At 43.7% G+C, this 14,893-nt stretch overlaps 1 protein-coding gene across 2 annotated transcripts in view; it reads right to left on the bottom strand.

Annotated features, from left to right (window-relative positions):
* The window catches only part of LOC126195265 (juvenile hormone epoxide hydrolase 1-like), a 63,472-nt gene that overhangs the window by 10,186 nt on the left and 38,393 nt on the right, over positions 1-14,893 (bottom strand). For both annotated transcript variants that reach the window (XM_049933796.1, XM_049933804.1), the window contains exon 4: positions 11,679-11,881. In XM_049933796.1, coding sequence (XP_049789753.1) covers positions 11,679-11,881 — 203 coding nt within the window. The remainder of the gene's footprint in view (positions 1-11,678; positions 11,882-14,893) is intronic.

Genomic DNA, 14,893 nt, shown 5'->3' with positions numbered 1-14,893 from the left:
AGAGAGCCACGAGAAAATGTCGTGTGAGTATCGCTTGCGCAAAATAACGTGGCACCAGCGCAGTAAAGCATTCTCTTCGTGAGTGCTGCGCGATCCCAACCCGTAGTTCCAAGGGTGCGGCTGCCTCAACTGACAGTCGCCTACAAACTTCGAGCATGCTCGTTGGTACCTTTTTGCTACAAAGTATGGCACTGCAATCTTCGCACACCATAGGTGCCAGGAGATGGACATATAATTTCCATGTGACACATATTCTATATTTTACATTGTCAGTATCATAGGAAACGACATTCTCACTATGCTAATTTTTTGTACCCCTTTTTTGTGTTTTTCTCGCGTGCCGTTCGAGAGTGGAACGGTAGAGAGACGGCTTGAAGGTGGTTCAGTGAACCCTCTGCCAGGCACTTTATTGTGAATAGCAGAGTAATCACGTAGATATCGATGTAGGTGAAATTTCCTTTGTACAGCATATGGCCGTTTTTTGTCTTGCTTGGAATGACCCTTTGTTATCTTTTGTTTATGTGAGTATTTCTTGTTTTCCTTACACTGGAGAGAAACTATTACTGTCTTTCAACGTTCATATTCATCTTATTGGTCATACAGACAAACACGTTAATACGAGCGCTTGCAGACTCGCTAGCAGTATCTTAAAGTTACTCGTAGTATACATGGTCCAGTCACATTAATGAGACCACCTGCCAAAAGTCCGAATAATCTTTTGCAGCGCGCACGTGCAGGAAGAGTGTCAGTGATGTTCTGGAAAGTACCGACAGGGATGTGGAGCTATGCAGACTCCAGTGCAGTGGGCAGTGCACTGGGTTTCCCGGCTGTGGATCATGTTCAGACAGCCCAGTCGAGGTGGTCCCACAGATTCTCGATTGGGTTTAAATCCAAAATGTTTGGTGGACAGGGAGAACGGTAAACGCATCCTGACGCTCTTCAAACCACGTACATACATGTGACACGTTGCATTGCCCTGCTGGTAGATGCCATTGTGACGAGGAAAAACAAACTGCATGTAGGCGTGAACATGGACCTCAAGGATAGATGAATACTGCTTTTGATCCACTGTTCCTTCTACAATGACGAGATCACCCAGGGAATACCACGAAAACATTCCCCAGACCGTAACACTCCCTCCTCCAGCCGGGACTCTTCCAATTATAGTTGCAGGGCGTTTACTTTCAGACGTTTAACGCCGATGGGGTATAAACGTGTTTCATCTGAAAAGGTCACCTGTCCCTACTCAGTGGACGTCATGTTGCGGTATTGGTGTGCAGATTCCGGCCTTCATCGCCAGTGAACAGCAGTCAGCATGGCTGCATGAACCAGGCATAAACAGCAACATTCGCTGAATGGTCATTGAGGAGACACCGTTGGTAGCCTCTTGGTTCATCTAGGCAGTCAGTTGCTTAACCGTTGCAAATCTGTTCACCTGTACACGTGCCCACAGCTGTCGTTCACCTCTGTCATCTATGGCCTAAGGTGCACAATAGTTCCATCAGCACTAGTTTGCATAATGCCATTTGAATGTTATACTTCAACGATGGCAGCATGCGAACAGTTCACAAACTTCGTTTCGGAAATGCTTCCATCCTAGGCCTGAACGCCAATTATCATATCCTTTTGGACGTCAGATATTTCGTTCCGTTTCGGCATTACTACTTGTCTTCCACGCCCCCCCCCCACTCCCCCACCCCCCAACATGCTTTATATACCCTCCACTGCTAGTGCTGCCACCTGTTGTCAATGAATGGTTATTACACACTGATATCGAACGAGGGCGATGGTCACATTAACGTGACCGGACCGTGTAACTTTGTGCACAGATTTCAGCTGCCGAACTGCAGCCTCCCTACTGCTCGGTGGTCATTCACAATGGAGCCCCCACCACTGCCACTTTCCCCTTCCCCTTCACACCGTCGGCACAGGTATGGGCCAAGTCGTTTTGCGCACACTGTATGAGAGTTCTGACTTGAACAATGAAGTGTGTTGGGAAGAGAAACAAATACACAGATTATTGTAGCCAGGAATAACTGCTGTATTATACTGTAATAGAAACGACGGTGTGATCGTTGGTGCAGCGAATCCTTTCAGATGGAAGGTCACGTGTCTGGATGCGGTGTGCCGCTTGTTGCAGTCATTCTTCGGCGTACAGAGCACAAATCCTCCGCTCATAGTCGCTGAACTGTCGCGAGTCGACATGTTATTGCAGACGTACCAGCTACGAAATGTTTCGCATGGAGGAAGTAGTTGTGGCTGCTACAAGCGTTGTTATTAAGAAGAAAAACAAATTATATCTCTCTATGAACGAGAACTTTGGGAAAATAATTCTATACATAACATCTGAGGGTAGCCGTGCGGCCTAAGGCGCCTCGTCGCGGTTCTCGCGGCTCCCCCCGCCGGAGGTTTGATCCTCCTTTGGCCATGGGTCTGTGTGCTGTCCTTAGCGTAAGTTAGTTTAAGTTAGATTAAGTAGTGTGTCAGCCTAGGGACCGATTACCTCAGCCGTTTGGTCCCAAAGAACTTACCACAAATTTCCAATTTTCCAATAACAACTGATGTATCCTGGAACAACGGATACGCCATTTGTATTTGTTGCGGACGTAGCTTTCGGTTCACCTCAGAACGAGATGCGATCTTTTGCAGTAAGACCTTTATCTTTGGACAATAGAGCCCTTATTACCTTGTTGATGCAGCAAGACATCTTACTGAATGTACACTGCCTGAAGAAAAAAGTAAGGTACTCAGAAGGGCAGCAGGTTGCGAAATGAAACTTCACGATTTGAGAGCATAGGTGGTGTTACAGAGATTAGAAAATAGAGGCAAATTTACAAACAACTTGGCAGTACAAGCCCAGTTATCAGTATAAAGTTTCAACTCTTCTGGCCGGGATTCTTGCATAGATTCGATTGGGAAGAACATCATAAAGCCGTTGTATACCTTCCCGATGCAAGCTGACCCACAACTGTTGTAACTAGTCCTTGACATCATGGATATTGGCACTGGGGCAGAGTTGACGCCCGCGATGTTCTCACGCATGTTCTACCAGGGACAGATCTGGGGATCTAGCTGACCTCTGGAATACCTGAATTCACGCACACAGCTCACAGAGACACGGACCATGTGTAAATGAACACTGTCCTGTTTAAAAGTGTCTCTAAACTGCTGGCATGGGACGCAGGATGTTCAGAAATGGTTCAAATGGCTGTGAGCACTATGGGACTTAACTGCTGAGGTCATCAGTCCCCTAGAACGTAGAACTACTTAAACCTAATTAACCTAAGGACATCACACACATCCATGCCCAAAGCAGGATTGGAACCTGCGACCGTATCGGTCGCGCGGTTCCAAACTGTAGCGCCTAGAACCGCTCGGCCACTCCGGCCGGTTTACGCAGGATGTCTTTGACGTACCACTGAGCCGTCGTGTTCCCTCAATCACTATCATTCGTGGCCTGAAGTCATATCCGATGCTGCACACCACATGATGCCAGGATTACCCCCACTGTGCCTCTCCAAAGCACTGGAAGAAAGGGACCTCTCCCCAGGCGGCGCCATACTCATCCACGGTACTGATGGACTGCGATTCACCACTGAACACATTGCGACGCCATTCACCAACTGCCCAGGCCTCCCGGCCGTGGCACCACTTCAGACGCAACCATTTCTGTTGTGGTGTTAACAGCAGCGCACTCATGGCACGATTGAGGCTTCTTTCAAATTCTGTCACCTGCTGCCAACGCTGTCTCGTACGAGTATGCAGCATCTCTGTGTCGTTCACAGTGAACACTCAACATTTGACGCTGTTCACGCCCCTTATATGCCGAACCAGACCACATATGTATATTAACTTACTGCGGTGGCTGCTCTATTTGTCAAATTGCAACTGCAATCCTTTATACACCCGCCGATGGTAATGTAACGCAGTTACATTGACGTCCGACCCTGTCTTCCGGGTGCTTCACTTTTTTTGTCAGGCAGTGCACGTATGGAATATTAGCCAATAAGTGGCGCATTTACATCGAACTTTCAACTAGTCTCTTGAATTAGCCTGCCCGGTTAGCCGAGCAGTCTAACGCACGGCTTTCCGGAGTGGGAAGGAGCGCCTGGTCCCCGGCACGAATCCGCCCGGTGGACTTGTGTCGAGGCCCGGTGAACTGGCCGGTCTGTGGATGGTTTTTAGGCGGTTTTCCATCTGCCTCGGCGAATGTGGACTGGTTCCCCTTATTCCGCCTCAGCTACACTATGTTGGCGATTGCTACGCAAACAAGTTCTCCACGTATGCGTACACCACCATAACTCTACCACGCAAACATAGGGGTTACACTCGTCTGGTGTGAGACGTTCCCGGGGAGGGGGGGGGGGGGGCGTGTCCACCGGGGACCGAACAGCACAATAACCCTAAAAGAGTGGTTCGGTCTGGGGCGGCGGAGGGGTGGACTGCGGTAGTAGTCGTGGGGTTGTGGACCACTGCGGCTGCGGCGGGGACGGAGCCTCTCCGTCGTTTCTAGGCCCCCGGTGAACATAAAATACAGTACTCTCTTGAATTTGTGGGAGACATCGTTAAATGTTGTGCTGCGCTTCACTGTAATTTTGTTCGACATGAAGTAAAATTTCTAAGGTATTGCAGTGCGATGTTTTGACAGATACAGTATATTGTTCTGTCACAAACTGCAGTGGAGTGGAAAATTAGCAACTGTTTGCCGTGACTTAGACTCTCGAATAATTGCAACAGACTACTTCAGCTACAGGTCTCTGTACAGTAAATACCTTGCTAAAGATCAGTATCAGTTATTACAAGTAATTCCGTATCATTTTCTTCCCTGTGGTGGCAAGGTGTCAAAATCAGTGTTATATAATCTGTACATTTTGCTCTAAGGTTTATTAAAAAATTGTTTACATAGTCTAACAGTCTTGACCTGCTTGCTCATCGAAACACTCCACAGCCGTGCGTGCTCGCAGCGGAAACGTACAGGGTAGCGACAGAAATCGTTGCAGCACGCAAAATGACACAGCAGCGAAAATCCCGTAGCAATGCTAAATTGGAAGGCAATCAGTACGGACGTAGACAGAAGAAAGCAGAAAGTGTGGCTGTTACTCAATAAAATAGTGACCATAGTGAATCGGCTGAAGTAACGGAATATATTTCAGACTGTTATTACTGACTGGAGATCATTCAGATGAAAGGGTTCTAAAGAGACTTACAATTGAGATACAGTGAGATGTTTCTATTGCCTGTCAAACTTCATTCTTGCACTATTAGATATTTTCAAACTCATCACGTCAGTTATTCCAAAAATAGAAATTTTACTACGTTTGACGAATTTCTGTTCATGCTATTGTCTAAGAACGAAATCGCTTGTCTCCAAGTTGGATGTTAACAGCAATAAAATGTGTTTATGTATGTGTACTGCCCTGTTCCTCGAGTTATTACTTAGGGAGCTCTGAGCACTATGGGACTCAACTTCTGAGGTCATTAGTCCCCTAGAACTTAGAACTAGTTAAACCTAACTAACCTAAGGACATCACAAACATCCATGCCCGAGGCAGGATTCGAACCTGCGACCGTAGCGGTCTTGCGGTTCCAGACTGCAGCGCCTTTTTACTTAGGGAGCAACAAGTCGTGTGCAGATAGATTCTGATGAAAGAAAACTACTGCCAATGCCCTTCTTGATGTGAGAGTTACCCCACCGAAAGCTGGTTGTTGTTTTCCTCAGTCTGGAGACTGGCCTGATGCAGCTTTTTACTGTAGTCTGCAAGCGTTTTCATCTTTGCGCAGCAACTGCAACTTACATCCCTCTGAAACTGATAACTGTATTGTAGCTTTGGTTTCATTCTGAAGTTTTTATCCTCACACCTCCGTCCATCGCCGAATTAAATTTTCTTTTACGCCTCCGGCCACGTCCTATTAGCCTATCCCTTCTTTTATTTGTGCTGTGTCGTAAAGCTTTCTTCTTCATTACTAACCCGATCCACCCACATAATGTTCTATAACAATATCTTATAAATTATTCTAATCTAACATTGTCAGTAAGCTTGTTAGTCAACGATTCACTTCCATGTTAGCCTGCAGTCCAGTCAAATATTTTCAGCAAAGACATTCTTACGCATAACTTCATATTAACACATTCTTTTTTCTCAGAAATGCTTTTCTTGCTATTGGCAGATTGCGTTTTACATGCTCTTTAATTGTTAGCCTGCACTCCACTCAAATATTTTCAGCAAAGACATCCTAACGCATAACTTCATATTAACATATACTTTTTCTCAGAAATGCTTTTCTTGCTATTGGCAGTTTGCTTTTTAAATGCTCTTCAATTTTGCCGTCCTTAGTAACGTTGCTGCTCGAATAGCAAAAGTCCTTTATTATGTTTTTGCCTCTGATTGTCTGCTCTAATTCCTCCAGATTCACCTGCCATATTTGAGTATTTGTTATTGCCTTCCTTTAAATTTTATTGATGTCAATCTTATAACTTCTTTTCAAGTCACTGTGCATTCCATTCAATGTTCGCGAGTCCATTGTCGTCTCCGAAAGAATTGCATTGTCATCGCATGGAAGCCTTAAATTTTTTGTTTCTTCAATATGAACTTCAGTTCATTTTCCAAATTTCTTGTCAATGTACTTTCCTGATATTGTCCGTACAGGTTGATTAACACGGGGAGATACAGGGTGACAATTATTGAACTATATGGAAAAAACGTAGATTAGTTACAAACTACGGCCTGCACACACCTTATTCAACAGGTAAACGTCATTACAGATATTCAGATTTAGGTTATGACATATTCGATATGCCTCTCATCATTGGCAATGATGTGGCGCAGACGAATAGCGAAATTCTGCATGAAGTGTCGGGACATCGATGCTGTCGATGATCTCCTGAATGGCTGTTTTCAGCTCAGCAATGGTTTTGGGAATATTGCTGTACACCTCATCTTTAATATAGCCCCACAAAAGGAGTCGCATGTGTTCAGATCCGGAGAATATGGCGGCCAATCGAGGCCCATGCCAGTGGCCTCTGGATACCACAGAGCCAGAATGCGGTCCCCAAAGTGCTCCTCCAGGACATCAAGCACTCTCCTGCTTCGGTGGGGTCGAACTCCGCCTTGCATGAACCACATCTCGCCGAAATCAGGGTCACTTTGGATAATGCGGATTGAATCATCTTCCAAAACCTTCACGTACCGTTCGGTACTCACCGTGCCATCAAGGAATATCGCACCGATTATTCCTTGACTGGACATTGCACACCACACAGTCATCCGTTGAGGATGAAGAGACTTCTCGATCGCGAAATACGGATTCTCAGTCCCCCAATGCGCCAATTTTGCTTATTGACGAACCCATCCAAATGAAAGGGGGCTTCGTCGCTAAACCAAACCATGCACGTGCATACTAATTCCCATCATGATCCGCGGCCAACTGTGCAATTTGAACGTCCTAACGCAAACCGTTCAGAAGTTATGACGATTTTATTTCGTATAGTTCAATAATCGTCACCCTCTAGATTACATCCATGTTTCCCTGCTTTCCGAACTACTGATCCCGTTCATGTTCTTCGCCTCATGTAACTGCAGTTTATTTTCTGTACAAGTTATAGATAACCTTTCAGATTTTCAGAGTTTGTATTCCAATTAACAATAACCAAAGTTTTTCTAAATCTAAAATATTATAAACGGACGTTTGTCTTTCTTCAACGTAGCGCCTAAGATAAAAAGTATTATTGACTGTCGTTTTCCTACATTTCTCCTGAACACGAAATGATCTTCGCTCAAGTCGCCTTTATAAGTCCGCTCATTCTTTTGTAGGTTATTCGGACTGGCATTTTGCAGCAATGTCAACCTTGAAATATGTACGATAACATTCACCACTGTCAGCTCAAGCCATCTTTGTTATACGGATTATTACAATACATTCTTAGTGATCTGAGAGTATTTCACCTGTCACACATCCTGGGTACTAGGAAAAATAAGTTTATTATTGGCTCTTCCAGGGATCATAACAATTCTGTGAGAATTCCATCTGCTCCAGGTGCCTTGTTTCAACTAAGGACACAAATTAACGGAGAAACTGCTGAAATAAACACCAAATGATGGGAAGCACTGCACATGTGATCACCGAGTTAATCCACGCGAACACCCCTACTCGTGTAAGAGACGCCGCAGATGCTCATTACTTTTGGTTACCGTACAGGTTGTCTTTGCCTTCTGGCGTTGTGCAGCTGTTCCTGTACTTCAGGGTACATACGTCGGCGTACCACAGTAGTGTTTACATTCAGACTTGTCTGCAAGTTCAACGCTGACGTTTTCCCATCGCGTTCTCCATTTTCCCAGTTCATGGCAATAGCGGCATGTACTACGTACATTGAGTGTCAGGTCTTTCCTGGCATTTCTTCGGTTCCATAACGCGAGGAGGTGCAATGGTTAGCACACTTGATGGCATTCAGGAGGACGATGGTCCAAATCTGCATCCGACCATTCACAATTAGGTTTCCCGTGATTCCCTTAAATCACTTCGGCACATGCCGTGTTGGCTTCCTAGTTCATCCGAACTTGTGCTCCATCTCTTATGATCTCGTCGACGAAACATTAAACGCTACTCTTGGTTCATTCCTTCGGTTTCATAGCCGGAAATTAATTTTCCGCTTCGTGACTGTTCCCGACATTCTATGCCTTATAATGATTGTGCTCCTGACGAATTTCGACTGCGATCATACAGATGTTGATGCCTCTTTCAAATATTCCTCGTGTGGTAACCTCGTTTCGTCGAATTATTCTTCCGTTTTCCAAATCGGTAAATACTTGTGGTCAGTAAACGTCTAATCGGTAAATACTTGTATTCAGTAAACATCTCCAGTCTCAGAAACAACACGGAGAAACTTCCTTCTTGGATTAAGTACACTTTGTTACAACCCTTCCGATAACCTTCGGTCAGGCACCTGCTTTCCACAATGCTGGTTTCATGGGGTCGTTCCAACTTAAATCCAGACGGCTACTCCGCGATAGTTGACGGCTGTCATTTAATCCAGTGATTGATGGCCGATTCATCTACATCTACATCTACATCCATACTCCGCAAGCCACCTGATGGTGTGTGGCGGAGGGTACTTTGAGTACCTCTATCCGTTCTCCCTTCTATTCCAGTCTCGTATTGTTCGTGGAAAGAAAGGTAGGCCGTATGCCTCTGTGTGGGCTCTAATCTATCTGATCTTATCCTCATGGTCTCTTCCTGAAATATACGTGGGAGGGAGCAATATACTGCTTGACTCTTCGGTGAAGGTATGTTCTCGAAATTTCAACAAATGCCCGTACCGAGCTACTGAGCGTCTCTCCTGCAGAGTCTTTCACTGGAGTTTATCATCTTCGTAAAGCTTCCGCAATTACTATATGATCCCGTAACGAAGCGCGCTGCTCTCCGCTGGATCTTCTCTATCTCTTCTATCAACCCTATCTGGTACGGATCCCACACTGGTGAGCAATATTCAAGCAGTGGGCGAACAAGTGTACTGTAACCTACTTCCTTTGCATTTCCTTAGGATTCTTCCAATGAATCTCAGTCTGGCATCTGCTTTACCGACGATTAATTTTATATGGTCATTCCATTTTAAATCACTCCTAATGCCTACTCCCAGATAATTTATGGAATTAACTGCTTCCAGTTACTGACCTGCTATATTGTAGCTAAATAATAATGGATCTTTCTTTCTATGTATTCGCAGCATATTACACTTGTCTACATTGAGATTCAATTGCCATTCCCTGCACCATGCGTCAATTCGTTGCAGATCCTCCTGCATTTCAGTACAATTTTCCATTGTTACAACCTCTCGATATACCACAGCATCATCCGCAAAAAGCCTTAGTGAACTTCCGATGTTATCCACAAGGTCATTTATGTATATTGTTAATAGTAACGGTCCTACGACACTCCCCTGCGGCACACCTGAAATCACCCTTACTTCGGAAGACTTCTCTCCATGGAGAATGACATGCTGCGATCTGTTATCTAGGAACTCTTCAGTCCAATCACACAATTGGTCTGATTGCGTAATCGAATGATATCAAGGTTCTTGTTCTATTTGCTTCATTACTTTTATTTATGTTTAGTGTAAGTAGCTAGATTTTGCAACAGGCCCGATCATCTGTAAGTATCTTTGTACCTCGTAACAAGCTTCTAAGAAGGTTGCCCTACTGCACATGATTGCATCGTCTGTGAAAATGTTCTTACAGTCGCAGACGTTATCTACCAGCTATTTTTATGTACTGTGAACTGTAACATTGCCTCAAGTGTACACGGAAAGTTGTACCTGCGTCTGACATTGTTTTCTGACATTGTTTCCTCGTCAAAATTTTTATTCCACTGATGCAATTCACTAACAATTCAAATGTTCAAATGTGTGTGAAATCTTATGGGACTTAACTGCTAAGGTCATCAGTCCCTAAGCTTATACACTACTTAACCTAAATTATCCTAAGGACAAACACACACACACATGCCCGAGGGAGGACTCGAACTTCCGCCGGGACCAGCCGCACAGTCAATGACTGCAGCGCCTAAGACCGCTCGGCTAGTCCCGCGCGCACTAACAATTACGAGCACTAGCTACGAGAAAGGAAAAAGCAAAACAATAGACGCCGCTGGCCTTTAAAATTGCAACACCAGGGAGAATATATAATTAATAAATTTTGCTCATTGTGCTTATACAACATAGTTGGAAGAATAATTATTTAATTTGTTAGTGATTTGGGGTGTACAGCGGATGAAACATAGTACAATGAACTGTACACTTAAACGAGCTGTGCTTGAACGAAAGATACGGGTGTCTCGTCAAGGGAAGCAGCAACAACGGCCGCTGTGCAGAGTCAGTGCTGCTCCAGGCGTAGTCGCGCTGTCCATGTGGATGGTTGCCTTGCTGTAAACGAACCCGTTTCCTGACCGAAGCACGCGACGTGATTGTGCGATCGTGCTCGGCAAGCGAACAGTATGTCTGTCCTCTTGGGCGCTGGTTGCGTGGAAGGCGCCGACTAAGGCACTGCTGATCCGGTCGATTCAGTGTTCCTATGATAGCAGTGGGATCCTGAACAACACATGCAGCAGTAGCAAGGAATGGAAAACGGGAGTCTCGAGAGGCTCCGATCCTGCACTTGTCCTGCTGGCCGATGTGGCAGAGCGGTTCTAGGCGCTTCAGTCTAGAACCGCGCGACCGTTACGGTCGCAGGTTCGAATCCTGCCTCGGGCATGGCTGTGTGTGATGTCCTTAGCTTAGTTAGGTTTAAGTAGTTCTAACTTCTAGGGGACCGATGACCTCAGATGTTAAGTCCCATAGTGTTCAGAGCCATTTGAACCATTTTGAACCTGCACTTGTCCAATTCCAATACATACTAGTAGATGTTTCCACTTTTGCACGACACACTGCATAGTCTTCTGCCAAATATCCAACATTCAAATCCGATTTGCGACTAAGAAACTAGTTGCGTAATCTTTGCTTGTACAGAGAATCTACTTCGTGCGTTTGCTTATCCCAGCGTGTGATACACTTCATGCCATTTTGGCACTTGTTACATGCTGCGTGCCGTCATTGTGTTGAAATTGAATGGCCGGTAGCTTAAACTTCTAAACAAAACAAAAAATCTTATTCTACTGATCGCCTATACGTATCAAAAAATAAAACTTACCAATAGTGTCTGGTTTGGATGATTGAATGTGCATGTAGCCCGACTCCTCTATCAAGTTGGCGAACATTTTCTCGCTGAGAGGATAAACTTTATCGACGTACTGTTCTTCGACGACGAGCGTAGGCCAAAAGCTGCCGAGTATCCTCTTCAGAGTACTCGTCGCTGTTTGCGAGAAACACAAGTTGGAGTGGTAACCTAGTACTCTGAAATGTAGATCACGTAATTTATTAGAGTTTAACGGTGAGTGAACATTTCGCAATTACAGACTGTCATATTTCTTAGAACAAACTTCATTTTAAAGGTGAACATCGACTCGTATTCATAGAAAATAATGGGTAATATCACCTAAAAACGTATGCCATCCAGAAAAATAGTCTTTTACAGACAGGTGCATAATGAAAATTGAATAATAGTCATCTAGGGTTTATAGGACAATTAAAACTAAAGTCACCTCACAAATTACAGCTACTCATTTTTTCCGCGTATCCCCTTCATTTTATGTAGCACCAAGTACTTTAGCCAGTGAGAGCCAGTTTCTTTCTTCTCACCCATTTGCAATTCGATACCACCCAGGCATTTCAGATTTTTATCCTCACTTTTCGTTTTCTGTCGTTCCTTAGTTGCTTCAAAACGCATGGAGGTATGTTCTGTTTTTGCAACTAAATGAAAGGCAATTTGTTTTTTCCCATATGTATTTCGCTTCTTTTATTTGTGAAGCATCTTCAGTGGTCTGTTATACATGTTTGTTTTTATATGTACAATAAGTGCATTATGCATTAGTTACAAGTATGTTAATATGTTACGTTCTCTCGTGCCACTCTCCTGTTTTCCAGGTTAGAAACAAGTTTTGCAGCACAAGTTTCGTGACGCTAAATTATCGTTCGGAAATCGTAAGTAACAGCAAACGATAATTTAATATCACGAAAGATATGCTGCAAAATTTGTTTCTAACCTTAAAAACAAAAGAATGACATAAGAAAAGCTAACATGTTAACACACTTGTAGCTAGTAAATAATGCATTCATTATCTATATAAGAACAAAGATATATTATAGGCCACTGAAGATGCTTCATAAATAAAATAAGCGAAACGCGTATGGAAAAAGAAACTTCCTTTCAGTTAGTTGCAGAGACAAAATATACCTCCATGACCGTGTTTATACTGCTTGTCTGCCATGTTCGCTCAAATTCGAGCAACTGGATGCCGTTCCGTTTCCAAAAATCGTCGCATCCCTTTTAGTGTGTTCACAGTGTGATAGTATTTCATTACGTCTTTCTTAGTTTTTATTTGCCAGTTGGTTATTTTTCGTATATTGGGCATTCCATACTCTGGCGCTTCGTTTCTATTTCTTTCTTAACTCTTTTCTCACCACATGTCACATTTAGATGGAAGAATACGTCAACGCCATTCTCATAGCGCATAAGAAGTGTGCAAATTATTCAAGGGAAATGGCTATCCTCAAGAATTTTCTAGTCAACATTTTTCTTCGATTCTACAGTTATAGAAGTAAGCTCGATCGGAATATTCCTCGTTGTGAAAATGAACGAACATTATGTACAATTTCGTAATTTATACTTCGTTCCTTTTGTGATCTCCATACAATTTTATTATTTGTAAATTAATATCGGTGAAAAGACGCCTTTTGTGAAACTCATAATTGACAGAGTTCTATCCCACATTAGAAAAGCAGATAAGAAAGTGGCTTTTGCCTGGCTCGCCTCTTTGCTTAGACTGGGCCGGTCTCTTGGGAAACGGAATAAACTGGCGGAGAAGAGCGCGGCAGGGTGGGGGCACAGTATCGTATTACAAGGTCGACCGTTGTTTTCTTTCTGGATGATCTTTGTACGTGCAATTAAAGACAAAACAAGATATCAACAGTGTCAGTCACAGGTAGACTTTGTAACGGGCATAGCAAGCAGGCTGCCACCATGCAGGGCCATGAAAAGCCGCTTCACTGCGGGGTCTGTATTTCCTGCTCTCTCATGCATTAAAAGCGCTGACCCCACGGTCGCGTTCCTATACGGTATCGTAACCTTAAATATGCAATCTCCGATAAACTCAATACTGACGGGCATTTCTTCCACAATAGGCTTCTTGCCCGAATCTAATAAAGCTCAGAGTCTATCTGCTAAGTCGACTAGCGCACCGAAGGTCATCTTGTTCAAAATGCAGTTGTATGTAGGACTGACCAATCTGACAATCTAGTGCGTGAAATCTCAACATTAACGTAGTAAAAATAATTTTGCTGTGTAATAACAGCTTATATTTACGGTCGGAATTTATAGAGTATAACCACCTCTGCCCCCCATCACTTACTTTTGGGGGAGGGGGTAGTGGAAGGGGGTCAGATTTTTCGTGGTCTCCCTAAATCGATTAAGGGAAATGATGGGGATGTTCATTTGAAAAGGACACGAGCACCTCCTCTACCCTCTCTCAATATGAGCTCGTACTCAGTGCCTAACGACTCGTCTTCGACGGTACTTCAACCCCCAGCTTCCCTTATAGCTACTCTACGCTATAGCTACTCTACGCTATCTGACACGCTTTTGACCACTCATGAGTTTCTAAACAGGTGTCGAAATAATAAAATAAATTCTGTAATTTTCTTTATTGGTAAAAGCTTTCACAACGCATTTGTATAGTTAGGTGTTCACCGTAATATGACATGATTATTGTGTAGGCTCACGACGAGGAAGAATCACACGCAAATTTAATTTAATCACATACTCGATCAATGATAAAATAGTGGCAGCGTTCAACACAAGTAGCAGTCGACCCAAATATTTTGCTACCGTGAAGAAGTAAAGGGAGCTGAATTACTGTGAAAATTAAAAGGTGACATGAAATTACAATTTAAAGAATGTTCTCTAGCGTTCTGATAGAAACTCTTAAACTATAAGAAGCGCGTACTATAGCAATTCCTTGGAGCACAGCTCGTCACTGTTTGCTTATGGAGTACATCTTCCTCTTATGTGTAAATCAAGTTCTTAAACTTATGATTATATTGCACAAGAAGTGGCTCTGCAGTTGTGGACGACCGTTTAACAGGTAATTTTTAATGTTTGCTAAATAACTGCGTTACTCATTGGAACATGTAACATGTGATTTTGCAGCAATAACAGAAATTGTATTTTCCCAGTGTTACTACACACTGAGGTGACAAAAGTCTCAGGATACTTGCAAATATCGCGTCGGCCCTCCTTTTATTCGGCAC

This window comes from Schistocerca nitens, chromosome 1 (genome assembly GCF_023898315.1).
Source record: "Schistocerca nitens isolate TAMUIC-IGC-003100 chromosome 1, iqSchNite1.1, whole genome shotgun sequence".
Classification (NCBI taxonomy): domain Eukaryota; kingdom Metazoa; phylum Arthropoda; class Insecta; order Orthoptera; family Acrididae; genus Schistocerca; species Schistocerca nitens.
The sequence above is the reverse complement of the archived record's forward strand: the minus strand, read 5'-3'. Positions and strand labels throughout refer to the sequence as shown.